We start from the raw sequence: 14,756 nt of genomic DNA, 5'->3' as shown, positions 1-14,756 counted from the left end.
GAGAGAGAGAGAGAGAGAGATTCTAAATTTTTAGCACAAAATTTATATCCATTCTTTAGTGCTTAAGCAAAATCTAAGTATATAATAAGTGTAAGTCCTTAATGATTCAACACAACAACAAACATCAACCGAATCACATAATGAAAAAATATATGGCATAAAAACTTTCTCAAAACAAATAATATGTTGGTTCTAAGGGACCTCATAAAATGAAAGTGGTTTAAAAACTACTAATCACATGAGTTTGGGAGTTGTAATGTCTCTAGCGTATAATGATGAAATCACATGATGAAAAAATTTATGGCCTAAAAACTTTCAAAACAAATAATTTGTTGGTTCTAAGGAACCTCATAAAATGAAGGGTTTAAAAACTATTGATCACATTAGTATGGGAGTTGTAATGTCTCTAGCTTATAATGATGAAATAAACCAAAAGATGTCAAATCTCATGTTTTAGACCTTGGAAAGTAAAGTGCACTTCATGATGAATTGTGTCCTTTTTAAGAAAAGGGTAGAAGTATGAGTGGACTATGAGGCCATTAGCATCCGCATTTCACAAAGCACACTGAATTGCATAAAATGATCAAAATCATTGGTAGATATCTATGACTATAGCTACATTGCTTAAATGACCGATCGACAACAATGCATTTGAGTAAAAATTCAAACCTATACCTAAACTAAATTATGTGAGGGTTTTTTTAAAATTCAAGTGACAACAAGGCATTGAGTAGGACTTGAATCCTAAACCTAAAATAAATTACGTGAGTGGTAAAAACATTTCAAGCATTTGCAACAAAAATCATTCTTAAATATGATTTGAATTATCTAAATCTAACCACAAATTTGAAATCAAACTTTTGGTTGGATTAGTTTAAAAAGCTATAATTTGTTGTCCATGTAGCTTTAAGTTCAAGACCTTCTTTCCTGATATTATTATTTTATCAAGAACATCACTCTGCCAAATAAGTCGATGTACTCAATATATCACATTGTACCTTCTAATTAGCATCCATTTGCTTAATAAATTTGCTAGACCTATCCCAACACTTCATGGCATGTTAAACACAATACTGCTTTTGCAGAGTGATCAAAATGAAACCATATCATTATTTACTTAAACATTCAACAACTATGTTAAAAACACTCACTAGTCTTGGTGTTTTCAAATGCTATATGCATTTAAGATATAACTTCTTGGAGTGCAAACATTTTTGGCAATAGGTTTTGATGTGACTCAATTTGAGAAAATATAATAATTTATATTTATTGATGGGTTTTCACACACACACACACACACACACACAAAGCATGCCTAATAGAAGCTCCATTGTAAATGTTCAAAAACTATATATTCCTATGATCTCATGTGATATTGTGCATTTTAAAATAGTGATTAATTAAGGGGCCAAGGGGTCTTTGTAAGCTTCTTTGATCACTTGAGTAGGGCCACTTGCCAATGTACTCCACATGACTTAGCCTTTTCAATCCATTGTTCCTTATTATTGTAAGCCCTTGAGAGGAGGACCTCTCTAGCCATTATATTCTCTCAATAAAAAGAAACTTGTAGACTCTCTGCAAGGATGTTCATTAGAACATTTAAGGATGCCACTTTGTCAAGACTAGTATGCAACATTTTATAGAATTTGGGCTCTTTTTTTAAGAATGGGCATATATACTCACGTGCGTATGATCTTTTGTGGCAATATTTGACCATATTAGATGTATATTTTGAAAGCAACATTTATTGAGACATCCCATTAGTGCTCTTAGCTTTTAGCCTTCATGCATTGGAAAGGATACATGGACCACCATGCTTAACTTGTGGTACAATATATTTGTGGTAGTACAATTAGTGGACTACACTAATAAAATATATCTTGACAAATGGATGATTTTGTCTCAATATAATCATTATACTACACTTTTGCATTGTGTTTCAATTGAGGGGATGATTGGTTGGTGATACTACTTTCGATTGGAAGGTATGGTGCAGAGATTTTGAGGTGCATGAAGTGACACAACACTTGGAGAGAGCAAAGAGAGAGAGAGAGAGAGAGAGAGAGAGAGAGAGAGAATGTTGATGGGAGGCCACATTTGATGTAACCCACACACCTAAATAGAGAGGCCATCCTGCTAACAAACAAGTGTGTGTCCAAGGGCATAGAAATGTTGGTGTGGGATATCTTTTGAGAGGATAAGAAGAAGATCTTATGTGAGGGATGGGGATGGAGAGAGGTACATGTGCTCAAGAGGAATCTTCAAAGATATGGAATGGAGGGAGGCAGGGGGTTGTGTGTGGAGAAGTGGACAGGAGGAGGATAGTATGATTATTTAATTTTAAGTAAGTGCTTGAATTTGACATAATTTTAGCCTGGAAAGGATACATGGACCAGCATGTTTAACTTGTGGTACAATATATTTGTGGTAGTATAATTAGTGGACTACACTAATAAAATATATCTTGATGAATGGGCGATTTGATCACATACAATCGTCATATTCCACTTTTGCATTGTGTTTCAATCGAGGGGACATTGGTTGGTGATACTACTTTTGATTGGAAGGTATTGTGGAAAGATTTTGAGGTGCATAAAGTGATACAGCATTTGGGGGGGGGGGAGAGAGAGAGAGAGAGAGACTCAATGTTGATGGTAGACCATATTTGATGCAACCCAACACCTACATAGAGAGGCCATCCTCCTAACAAATAAGTGTGTCTCCAAGGAATGTTGGAATGGGATGTCTTTTGAGAGGAATGAGAAGAAGATATGATGTGAGGGATGAGGTTGGAGAGAGGTAAATGTGGTCGGGAGGAATCTTCAAAGATATGGAATGGAGGGAGGGCGGGGGGTTGTATGTGGAGAAGTGGAAAGGAGAAGGAGAGTGTTATTCTTTAATTTTAAGTCAATGCTTGAATTTGACACATCAGATTCATTGGTTTGTTTTCTGGGATCAATTACAAGCGTCTAAAAATTCTCAATGTGAAATAAAAAAGGAGAATCAATTTATTTTTTTCATTTTTAAATAAAAAGTATGTATGATGCATTTTTGGCCAAATGAAAATGATGCATTTTTTGGCAAATGAAAATTTAGGACAAGTAAAAGCTTGTCATTGGACAAAGAAGGCGGTTTTGGGGGGGGGGGGTGATATATATATATATATATATATATGTATATATACATATACATATACATATGTATATGTATATATACGTATATATATATACATATACATATATATACATATGTATATGTATATATACATATGTATATATACATATGTATATGTATATATACATATGTATATATACATATACATATGTATATATATGTATATATGTATATATACACACACACACACACACATATGTATATATATATATATACATATAAATAAAGTATATATATATATATATATATGTATGTATATACATACATATACATATACATATATGTATATGTATATGTATATGTATATGTATATGTATATGTATATGTATATGTATGTAGATACATACATACATACATACATACATATATATATATATATATAAAATTGTTATTTTACTATTATTATTTCCATGCACTCCCACATACACAACTACGAGGGGCACATCACTCGTAGCTTATGTTGATACGTAGCATGTTTCCTGCTTGAGAAGTTGTTCAGGTGGGCGAGTGCCCATATTGATGCAATGTGGGATGAGTGACGATCGAGTGAGTATGGGTCCAAACCTCCTCTCAAACCGCCACCACCTATAATGTGGGCTCCTTGCCGCAAAACAATTAGCGAACTCAAATTGAGTACATACATTGCAATGTGCCCTGCTTCAACACAGTTCTTTGCCTTTGAGCATTGATTGTGCCATCTCCATGATGAATCTGTCCCACCCCCCTCTTTCCCATTCTATGATGAAGTGTGTGATCGGAAGCCTATCCGATGCCTGACGGTTGCAAACGGATTGCACCAGCAGGCAAGGTCCGGCAAGAGGGGATATCCAGTCGGAACGCAGGGCCATGTAATCAAATTTCGATCCTCTCATGTGCCCCTACTTCCAGCAGGGTCGAGCAACCTTCCGACAGCCATGTGCCCCTGCTTCCGATAAGTCCACCCTTACCGGATTGCAATCGGAATCCTGTCATGTGCGCAAGCTATCTAGCTGCGCACCAATAGCACTGGCCATGAAACATCCACGGGATCGAGATGTGGTGAGGCGAGCAGAGGCGGCGTTAGCAAGCGCGTTGAGAAGTCGGAGGTGTGGGCATTGGGAGTACGTGGGAATGGGCTCTTAGTGTTGTGCATGTCATGCGACATTCTGTGTATGAATGCGAGAGGCCTTGGAATAAATGCTGTCTTTTTATCGTCGTCATCAATTTGATCTTCATCATCTTCATCTTTTTTTTCTCTGCAAATTCTTCACCTCTCGCAGTCAAACGCCTCAGCTCCTCCAGATTTCTCATCAACAATTCCGATTTTTCATCCACAATTTCTCCACCGCCATAGCTTTGGCCACCGCCAGAATGTATCTTATATAACTGTGCTACTTACTATCGGTATTGGCTTCTCTCGCCCTCGTCGATATCTTCTTGGGTATCCAATTCATTAACGAAGCTCTCAAATTGCTCATTTCGTATCCTGCGCTAATGCTTCCTTCCGTTCCTTTCGCTGCACAGTTTACTTGATTAGCAACTCTCTGTTTATTTTAGTGTGGTTTACTGTCCTCCTGCCCATACACAATCTACTATCATATTGTGTTCTACACAGAAGCTGGACGAATTATAAAGGTTCGGATGGCTTACTTTCAACCAATCTGTGTGTGTGAGGGGGGGAGGGGGCGGCATGCCCCATCTTTGCGTTGCTTTTTCCAATAAGGGATTACTAAGTATAGCATCTGCATGTTTGCAGTGCGTTTCCGATTGGGAATCAGTACTACAGTAAAACCATTTCCTGTTGGCAATGAGTAGAACATAACTCAAATTCTCAATTGCATATTATCGAAAGACGCTTCATTTCGTGACGCTCTGTCAGTCAGTCCAACTTTGCGATTGAGGTATGGCTTGAAATTACCACCAGAAACACGGAAGTCGCTTTACTTACTATCGCAACCTGGTTTACATCTAGGAATTTTCGGCGCAGCACTGTTCTGCGAAAATATCGTTGTGGGCCGCATCTCGGAAAATTAAGACTCGCAGATGCCACCTCTAAGATTTTAACTATCTTCAGCTTATTATCTACGAGATTCTTGTTTTTGTACCTCCTTTACTTCTGTGCTAAATGGAACATTCAGTCTGTGCAAGCGCACTAATTCACGTTACAGACTAGTTCACGTGGGAATGTCGCCCAGACTGGCTTTGCATGTTGGCATGATAAATTATTGTTGGCATGAGAGAGAGAGAGCGCCAAACTTAATTTGGCGACAAAATTGTACCAGTCGCCAGGTGAGAGCATTTGAAAAGAATTGTTTCTATATCGATCGAGTACACATAGCTGCTTCCCGAATTGGGACAGTTGGTTCTTGGCGAGGGAGAGACTGAGCAACAGAATATGTATCTCTTGAGAGTCGGGTCCAAAGCCTGTGATGATCTGGAAATAGTGGGCGTTTCCTATGTTAGGTCCCTTTATGCTATGGCATCGTTTTGAGGTATCTAGGAACGTAGGGCGTTTTAGACACACAACTCGACCTGTAGAACGATAACGAAGATGTATCAGACAACGTGAGATGCGGCATAATAAAAAAGCGACATACCATGTCTTTGTCAACCTTAGCCTTGCATATAGATCAAAACTGGTTCCCCTCCCCCCTCTCCTTGTATTAAACGTGTTTTGATTTTCATCTCACAAAGCTGTCCCATGCGACAACAACTGCAACCAATGTAATCCACCCTTTCTGCAACCAATGTAATCCACCCTTTGCAAATATGAATTCCCTACTTCCTGCAATCACCATCAATTGGCAAAAGGGCATATGAAAGCCGTCTCAGTTGGGGATGAACATAGCAAGGCCAATGCTCGAAGCATCAAGCTTGAGATGCTACCTGAGTGCCCCGTCTATCTGCTAGCTGTAGGCAGCCATAAATGCTGCCAATGTGGTAATTATGCCCCAAATTTGCAGGGAAAGGCTTTTGTGCTCTTGGATCAGAAGGGATAATGAAGCTGACATTGTGAAGCTGGAGGAAGCGCTTCGCAGTGCATCTATGCCTGGCTTGTTTTGGGTAGCTTGATGTAGAAATATGTCTATCTCTGTTTCTGTTGTCAGGCAGGGATGATCATGCCATATCCTCAATAACAGAGGGCTCCTGGAAGAGCCGGTTCTATCATTGTAAATTGTTTTTTAATAAATGTAAAAGCTCTTTTGCTAAAAAGTAAACAAATAAAAAAGTTATTGCATGCCATGCTGTATTTTCACTTACCTTTCTGGTATCTTGAGAACCAAGCTGGCTTTTGATTACTTGTTCTCTCTGTTTTGCAGTTGAAGAATATGGTTGGATTTGGCAAGAAATTGCGTGAGTCGCTGAATCCAGAATGGGAACCGTAAGTTATACAGCTGCTAAATTTTTTGTTTAATTACAGATGCTATTGCTGCTTATTTATTTGGGTGAATCGAATTTGATCTAAAATGCTCTCTCTTTAATGTCCAAGATTTTCAAATGACAGCTAACCATCAGAAAGTGAAATATCAGGAGACTTGCAGTGAAATAAGAAGGCTTTGATGACGATTCTTGGTGAAACTGAATTAGTTATGCTTTTTAAAAACCAGGTTATTACAGTATTGAAATATAATGGCAGTCTGACTAGCTCATTCGAACTGCTAAGTTGGTGCTTGAAGGAACAATACTTTCTCTACATTCAAACAAGTCACTTTGAATAACAGCTACATTTGTCACTGAAGGACACTGATATTATCAGTGGGTCCTAGTGTGTGGATTTGAGTGCTTCAGGACACATTTGTAACACTTCAAATCTACTGCATATTCTCTTTTTGTTAGCAGGAGAGCAGAAAAACTTCGTGTCTGCTTATCAATGGCTGGCTCTAACTTAAAATGGGCGATTGTGCCTGGATTTGGTGTACACATTTTCCTCTTTTCTGAGCTTGTACATGCGTATTGACATTCTTATTTTATGGTATTCTCTGTGCATACCTGGTTGTAGGAGGGACTCTTTTACCTAAATAAATAAATAAGTAAATAAAGCCGGCAGGCCGACCTGCAAAGCCAACCACAAGGCCGACATCGAGGTGCCAAACCTTCCCGTCGATGTGAACCCTTGGGGAAGATCAGCAGCATATTTCTTCACTGTAGCGGGGTCGCTGAAACTAGTTCCATCTAGTTCACCACCATGAGATTCGACAGTTACACCTAGTGGTTGGCGAAACGAATGAGGGCTGAAGGCAAGAAGCGGTTGCTTTCCTCTTTCTCGGGCTTCGGTATCCATATCTAACAAATGGGGGATAAGAAAAGTCCGTTGGATTGGAAGAATCCTCGCCAGCTCCAGTAGAAGAAGTATTATTTTCCCCCACATAAGGAATGAATAAATTTGTACCTTATCTAGCGATTAATGCTGATAGGTGGGCGTCTACAGGCCCGGCCCGATGAAACCGGTGGGGGGGTTTCAGTTAGTAGCAGGAGCTAGAGTTCCGAAGGTTGCCCAATCTACGTTACTATGCACCAGCACAAACTGATGGGGATAGGGAGAAATAGGATCGGTATGACATAATTTTTCGGAACGAAATGCAATTGTTAAGGGGAAAACGACAGCATTACCAGCTGGATGTGATACACCTGCGGGGTCGCTGAAACTAGTTCCATCTAGTTCACCACCATGAGATTCGACAGTTACACCTACTTGTTCAACATTGTATTTTGATTCCGCCTGTCTGAATGGAACATCCGCCCTTACGATGCCTTCCCCGTCGACCAGGACCACCAGGAATGTCTCGAAGAAGGTGGGCATACGGCGCACAAGTAACTTATGACCTTCCTTATCCTTGAAGATGGCATGCCCTAACCAACCGACAGCTATTCTGTCACCGTTGTCCATAGCACCTGCTCTGAACAATCCACCCTTGGCTGGGTTATTACCAATATAATCATGAAAAGCTGATTTCTTGGGAATTTTGGACCACGCTTCCGATAAACCAGAATTTTCAGCTTTGCACACACACACGAAAGACTTGAAATCTTTTGAAACCCAGATGGCAGGCAGCTTATGCTTGGGTACTGATGAGAACATAAGCGTAGCTTTGCTTACCAAGTTATTATTAGTTTTTCATTTCCTCATTTTCTGATAATTTTGTTTAAAGTTTCTTACAAACTCCCTTCTTTCCTTTGTTCTTTTGGTTGTTCTAGAAAAAATTTAATTTGTAAGATTGGACATATTCGAGCCTTATCTATATAGTTATAAAAAATTTATGTATATATACATATATGTATGTATGTATGTATGTATGTATTTATATATATATATAGAGAGAGAGAATGGGTTTTTGTTTGAGGGTATTGTTTGAATATGCCATGATTGAGCTCATCAAACAAGGATATGTGTGTTTCTTACCATGTATCTACTGTGTATTTAGGTATTACATAAATTACAAGATGATGAAGAAGCAGCTGAAGATTTATGTTCGAGCACAGGGAAGGAGCCAAGAAGAACGCACAAATATACGAAAAGAGTTTACAAGGCTACTTGATTGGCAGGTACATAATCAGCTATTCATTCGAGATGCGCTACATTTGGTTTCCTATATACTGTATTTTTAACTCTTTCTCAGCATGTGAGCTTGTTTTCCAATGTCCACCATTCTTCTACATTGAAGTCGTCACATAATCTAAAATATGCAGATTTTTGTTCAATGTTCTGCTGCTAGTAGCTAAGCGTTTAGCATCCATACCTTTTCTTAAACAACATAATATCCAAGTGAAAAAAACAACAATTCATTATAAAGAAGGAATATTTTGCCTATTTAATACAATAAGCTCTTGGTAGTCTTTGAGTAATGGCATCTAGACTTGACTACGAGCTCAGGGTAGTTATACATTCTTAAATTTCTTTGATCTGATGTTTATGTACTGCTGTATTTTATGCATTGAAAAATATGTCTTCAAGAATCTTGAATTGCTTTATTTTCTGTTTTTATAGAAATCTTGAATTAGCATAGACGAGGAAGAGACTTTGAGAATGTCTAAGAAACCATGGACATATTTCATTGATTCGTTGGCAATCATTCTTGCAGATTGAGAAAATTGTTCTATTTTTACTTGAGCAGCAAGGATATCTTGCAGCTCGTTTGGCAGTACTTGGTGAGGAGCGAGAAATGGTTAAAGAAAGTGGAGACTCATCTCGTATTTGTCAGTCTATAGAGGCATATCGAGCTGTGGGAACGGACCTCCTCAAGTTACTACATTTTGTTGAAATCAATGCCACTGGCTTACGGAAGATTTTGAAAAAGTTTGACAAGCGAGTGGCATATAGGCTCACTGATTATTATGTCGCAACCCGTTCAAATCATCCGTACTCACAACTACAGCAAGTTTTCAGGCATGTGGTCAGTTTGCAACCTGCACTTTTTAACACACTTGATTTATAGGATGCTTCTTGTTTAAATTGTGAGATTTGAATATCCTGTTTGCCCACCTTCTTGTTATGAAAGTCTGAACACATCACTAAGCTCGTGATTGCATACATGCGCAAGTGCACTCACCTACAACAGAGACATACCTAACCATGCATGCACACGTGTGTGTGTGTGTGTGTGTGTGGCTCTTGGACGCACTCTTTCTCTGATCTCTAAGATGAATGCCAAAATTATCTCTAGAAATTGTTCTCTGCTCCTGGTTCCCCATCAAATCAAATGACTGATGCGAGGACTGAATTTTTCAAATATGTTTCTGAAATAGTGGAAATGGACGATGCTCTTACCTTGGAGAGAGCTTTTACTGACACAGAACTTGATAATGCATTGTTCCACCTCAGCAAATACAAGTCCCCTAGCTGGGATGGCCTTACGGTGGAATTTTATATTTCTTTTTGGGATGATTTGAAAGATGCCCTCTTGCACATGATCAATGTTGCCTGGCAAGAAAATCAGTTACCGCACTCTTGGAAGCATGGCATAGTCAAACTTGTGCCCAAAACATCTGTGTGACCATATGTCAGATTGGAGGCCTATTACTTTGATGCCTATAGTTTACAAACTCATTACCAAAATGATTGTGCATAGGCTTCATAGGATACTGGATGCGGGACTTCATCGTCATCAGTATGGATTTGTGCCGCGAAGACAAATCCATGATAATATTTCCAATGCCTTGACTGCAATTGAATATGCTAAGTATTCGCATCAAGATGTCCTTATATTGCAGGTGGATATTGCTAAGGCATTTGATACTGTTGGTCCCAAGATAGCAAATGCAGTTTACTGGCTTTATTCTGACTCTACTTCTCAGTGCATTCTTGGGGGTCATCTGTCTCGGTCATGGACATTGGGCCGATCAGTTAGGCAGGGCTGCCCTCTTAGTGCTCTATTCTATGCCATTGCGACTCATCCCCTTTTAATGTATCTTGATCATCTTACAAACACAGGACAGATGACTGGTCTAAAAATCCATGGAGCTGCATCTTTTTTGGCACAAGCATATGCTGATGATTTCTTCTTTATGCTAAACAATTCTCCCCGGGAAGTTCACATGCTTATGACCACTCTTTCATTGTATGGTTTGGCAGCAGGATTGCATGTCAATTTTGACAAATCTAAATTACTTCCCCTGACACAATGTGATTGGCATTCTATTCTTTGCCCAGGTCAGGTGGTGCATTCCAAAGATGTAGTCAGGCATTTGGGATATCCCATAGGATGGCATATCACCAGGAAGCAGCAGCTAAAATGGATCTTCCAAAGGCTTCAACATAAACTGGAATACTGGAAGATTTCTACTTGGCCTCTTCATGTCAGGCTCAAAATAGTACAGTCCATTGTAATGTCCTATGTCCAGTTCTATTTGCCTTTGATACATTGGTCCTTCAGGGATATTTCAGCCTTTATGTCTCAAGCTATGGAGATGTTATGGAGGACAAAAACTGCTGTGAAAGCATTGAGACTGATGAAGATGGAAATGGTGTGCTCTCCTAGGATGCATGGTGGACTTAATGTCCTCAATATAAGATATCATGTGCTTGCAAGGAAGGCGACTATGCTGCATACTTTTTTCCGCCAACAACAGCCATGGACTCGTATGCGAGCATCCATGTGTGTCAACATGAGGACTTGTGCTTATGGTCATTGGACTACTGATCATTGGGAGGTTGTCATTGGCAGATTTGTAGGGAAGATACCTGGCTGTCCTTTCTCTACTGCTCTGATAGTTGACTGGAAACAAGTACTTTCTAAGGTCAAATGGGCTCCTGATAGTTGCTCGAGGACAAACTCAATGAGGAAAGAAAGTATTCATTGGAGTGCCATTTTTGCAATTCCGCTAGCTTTACAGGAACCTGTTCGGGCCTACAATCTCATGAAATTGGGAATTAGATACATACATGATGTGGTAGATGATTAGGGATATGTCTTATCTTTTCCTCAGGCCACTGCTTCCTATGCATTGGGAATGCATCATAGGTCTATATGGAAGAAAATTGCTGATTTATTACATCCTTTTCTACCTGATCCTCCTGTGGCTGACACCGACAGGCTTACGGATTGGCAATTGCAACCCTCTGCTACATGCACTCATCCTATTCCTCTTCCTGCCTTAACCTCCATCAAAGCCTATAGGCTTCTTCAACCTGCTCCATGGATTCAGCAATATGCTAATTCTCTGTGGCATATAAGAAAGCCCCTCTCATGGTGGCGGAAGAATCTCAGGAGTGTAAAATGCCATTGAAACCAAGACTTTTTCTTTGGAGATGTATGTCAGTGGGGGTCACACTTGCTAAACGTCGCATTGCACCATCCACATGTTTAAGATGTCAGGCTCCTTCAGAGACTGTTATTCATTTGCTTTGGCACTGCCCGTGTACTAAGATCCTCCTCAGGACAATTTCAGATTATCTTCGGATCCGTTTCACAAGTCATAATTTTGGGAAACATTTATGGCTCTTTGGCAGATTTATGAAGTCTTTGTCTCAATACTCACTATTTGTCTCTGGGGTGCGATATTGGGCTCTTTGGACAATCTGGAGTGAGCATAATTTGGCATACTTGGGTCAGCAGATTCAGAAGTCATATGAATCTTTCCGAGCCTCATTGCGACAATCCTTATATGATGCCTGCCATGAGGGTGATATGGATGCTTCTTGCATACAGCTTTTCTTTTTATGCTTCTAAACTTTGGGATACTCTCCATTTTGGAGACCTCCCATCATGTAAATTTATGATCATATAAATATATGCACTGGATATTACCAAAAAAAAAAGTCTGTGTGTGTGTGTGTGTGTGTGTGTGTGTGTGTGTGAGAGAGAGAGAGAGAGAGCATACATACGTACGTACGTATGTACAGACATATGTATGTATACATATAAATGAGCAACATCACATAGCTTCTTGGTTGTCTTAAAAGGATTCACAACACCTTGAAGATAACTTCTATTGCTCCTCTTTCCTCATAGTCTTAGAATTCTTAGGTACTTTCAAATATACCTTGTGATTTTCTAGGGCCCTTTGGAAACTCCTTTGATTATGTGGTTGTGATTATTGCGGAACTCTTACTTAACCACATGGATGATGACAAAGCAGGGTATAGGTGCTATGGTGGGTGCACTTTCCCGAAGCCTTGCTGAGTTGGAAAATCAAACAAGGTCAATATATGATGACCCTGCGGGTTTTTACCTGGAGGTTAAGAGGCCTTCCCCTTGTGACACATCTTTATTCTGTTCTTAAATTTATTTTGGCATGCAAATAAGAGTACGTATTGTGTTGATGAAGGTGGGTGCTGTTGTTCTGCAGGAGCCAGTTATTCATTCTATAAAGGCTGCTCAAGAGCGGCTCACAAATTCAACAAGCTTTCTTCAGTTCATAGGAACACATGCACTGATTGGCAAAGAAGATGAGCTTCCTAGAATTGAAGATGAGTTCATCAACGAACAATATCACTTCATGTCTCTTGTTCTTAATCTAGTAAACACGTTTCTGTACATGGTAAATACATATATAATTGTACCCACTGCAGATAAATATGCTATCAGCCTCGGGGCAGCTGCTACTCTATGTGGGGTGATCATAGGTTCAATGGCCGTGGCACAGTTGGTCTCCTCCGTTTATTTTAGTGCATGGTCTAATACATCATATAACAGGCCTCTCATTTTTAGCAGTCTTGTCTTATTCCTTGGGAATGTACTGTATGCTCTGGCGTATGATCTGAATTCCCTTCCTCTTCTTATCATTGGGCGGCTCTTTTGTGGGTAATGCCTTAGCACTTGCCTCCTTTTATCAATTGCAAGCTGTTAGTTTCTGTTTAATGGGTTTGACAATTTGAACTTACTGGAAGTGACCTAAGCTTTGCATTGCAGGCTGGGCTCAGCAAGGGCTGTAAACAGGCGATACATTAGTGACTGGGTGCCTGCTAAAAAGCGACTGCAGGCTTCAGCTGCCTTTGTCAGTGCAAGTGCCTTGGGTATGGCAGCAGGACCTGCCCTAGCAGGCTTTTTTGAAATACAAAAATCCTTTCTAGGATTGACTCTCAATGCAAATACTTTGCCTGGATGGGTAATGGCTGCTTGCTGGCTGCTGTATCTTATCTGGCTTTGGATGGGTTTCAAAGAGCCTGTTCGAGATCAGAGTACAAAGGAAGATGTTCAATCACCTGCAATAGCAAATGAAGGTAGCCTTCGTTATTTCTAGTCAGCCTTTCCATAAATCTCTCTCTCTCTTTTTGCTATCTCCTCCCCGACATCCTAGATTTGGCAAGGTAGCAGCTTTTTTTCCATATCAAGATAAACACCAAATAGGATACATAGGATGAGCAGCACAGGATACTATCACACCCCCTATTTTGTCCTAGACATGGCCTTTAATGAAGCCTTATCTTAGAATAGATAAGTTCCTACATAATTACTCTCCTTGATCCAGCAAAAAGTCTCATCTCTCTAAGGAGAGGGCACGAATGTCTAATAGTAAAACGCATGCTCAGATAAGACAGCTTATATTCATATACAAACAGTTGCTCCTGCATCAAAAGCTTCTTTGTGTCAGGAAAGTGGTCAAATTTTTTTTGTTTTGGCTGAAAGACATTCATCTAAGCTTTAATGACAGGAGCCTTCCATTCTAATTGTAAGGTTCAAAGTGGCAAGACCCAAATTGTTCTTAAGGCTAAACACTCTAGTAGAAAGCACTTCCGGAATGAAATTCAAGGCACAATAGTTCTAGGCTAAATAGTCTGATAGAAAACACTTCTCCTTGTCCTGGCCACACCCTGTTCAAGCTGGGACAACACTTGGATTCTTGCTCAACCCCCCCCTTTCCCCCCTTCTTCCGCCGGCCCTCCCTTCCCATCAAGCTTTGGCTCAGAGAGGGATTCTTCAAGAGGGAGCTAGTTCGGGGGACATTGATTTTGAGAGATTGCTGCAGTGGTTGGACGTGGCCTTTTCTACTGCATCCAGTTTAGGAGAGTAAGAGGAACTAATCGATTTTTTTTTCTCTCACCAGTGTTTTGATGGTTCCTTTTTAGCATGATGTTCACTATTTGCTCCCTTGAAATAGTTTCTAGCACACGTGTTTACATGCTGGACAAAAGCAGGCCTTTGTTTGTTCCCTCGATTGTTTCT

The 14,756-nt window shown here is 39.8% G+C and overlaps 1 protein-coding gene and 1 long non-coding RNA gene across 4 annotated transcripts in view; one reads left to right on the top strand and one right to left on the bottom strand.

The window, feature by feature from the left end:
• The first annotated feature begins 4,490 nt into the window (after positions 1–4,490).
• LOC147891275 (SPX domain-containing membrane protein OsI_21475-like) overlaps positions 4,491–14,756 on the top strand; it is a 52,551-nt gene continuing 42,285 nt past the window's right edge. Inside the window, exons 1-8 of one of the 3 annotated variants that reach the window (XM_087389382.1) lie at positions 4,491–4,594; positions 4,910–5,054; positions 6,474–6,535; positions 8,577–8,697; positions 9,234–9,545; positions 12,730–12,828; positions 12,940–13,394; positions 13,503–13,813. In XM_087389382.1, coding sequence (XP_087245508.1) covers positions 6,483–6,535; positions 8,577–8,697; positions 9,234–9,545; positions 12,730–12,828; positions 12,940–13,394; positions 13,503–13,813 — 1,351 coding nt within the window. In that variant the 5' untranslated portion in view covers positions 4,491–4,594; positions 4,910–5,054; positions 6,474–6,482. Of the gene's footprint in view, positions 4,595–4,909; positions 5,055–5,422; positions 5,443–6,473; positions 6,536–8,576; positions 8,698–9,233; positions 9,546–12,729; positions 12,829–12,939; positions 13,395–13,502; positions 13,814–14,756 lie in introns of those variants that run through there. The other 2 variants (XM_087389381.1, XM_087389383.1) reach the window with 2 other exon arrangements.
• Positions 5,372–6,497, bottom strand: LOC147891276 (uncharacterized). Its single transcript, XR_015542588.1, has 4 exons — positions 6,415–6,497; positions 6,040–6,300; positions 5,751–5,938; positions 5,372–5,587 (listed from the first exon to the last, which is right to left on the bottom strand). It is a non-coding gene; the product is annotated as an uncharacterized LOC147891276 (long non-coding RNA).

The sequence above is a fragment of the Dipteris shenzhenensis genome, chromosome 18, assembly GCF_047967505.1.
Source record: "Dipteris shenzhenensis isolate YYH24624 ecotype China chromosome 18, Dip_SZ_1.0, whole genome shotgun sequence".
Classification (NCBI taxonomy): domain Eukaryota; kingdom Viridiplantae; phylum Streptophyta; class Polypodiopsida; order Gleicheniales; family Dipteridaceae; genus Dipteris; species Dipteris shenzhenensis.
This window is presented reverse-complemented; position numbering and strand designations above follow the sequence as displayed.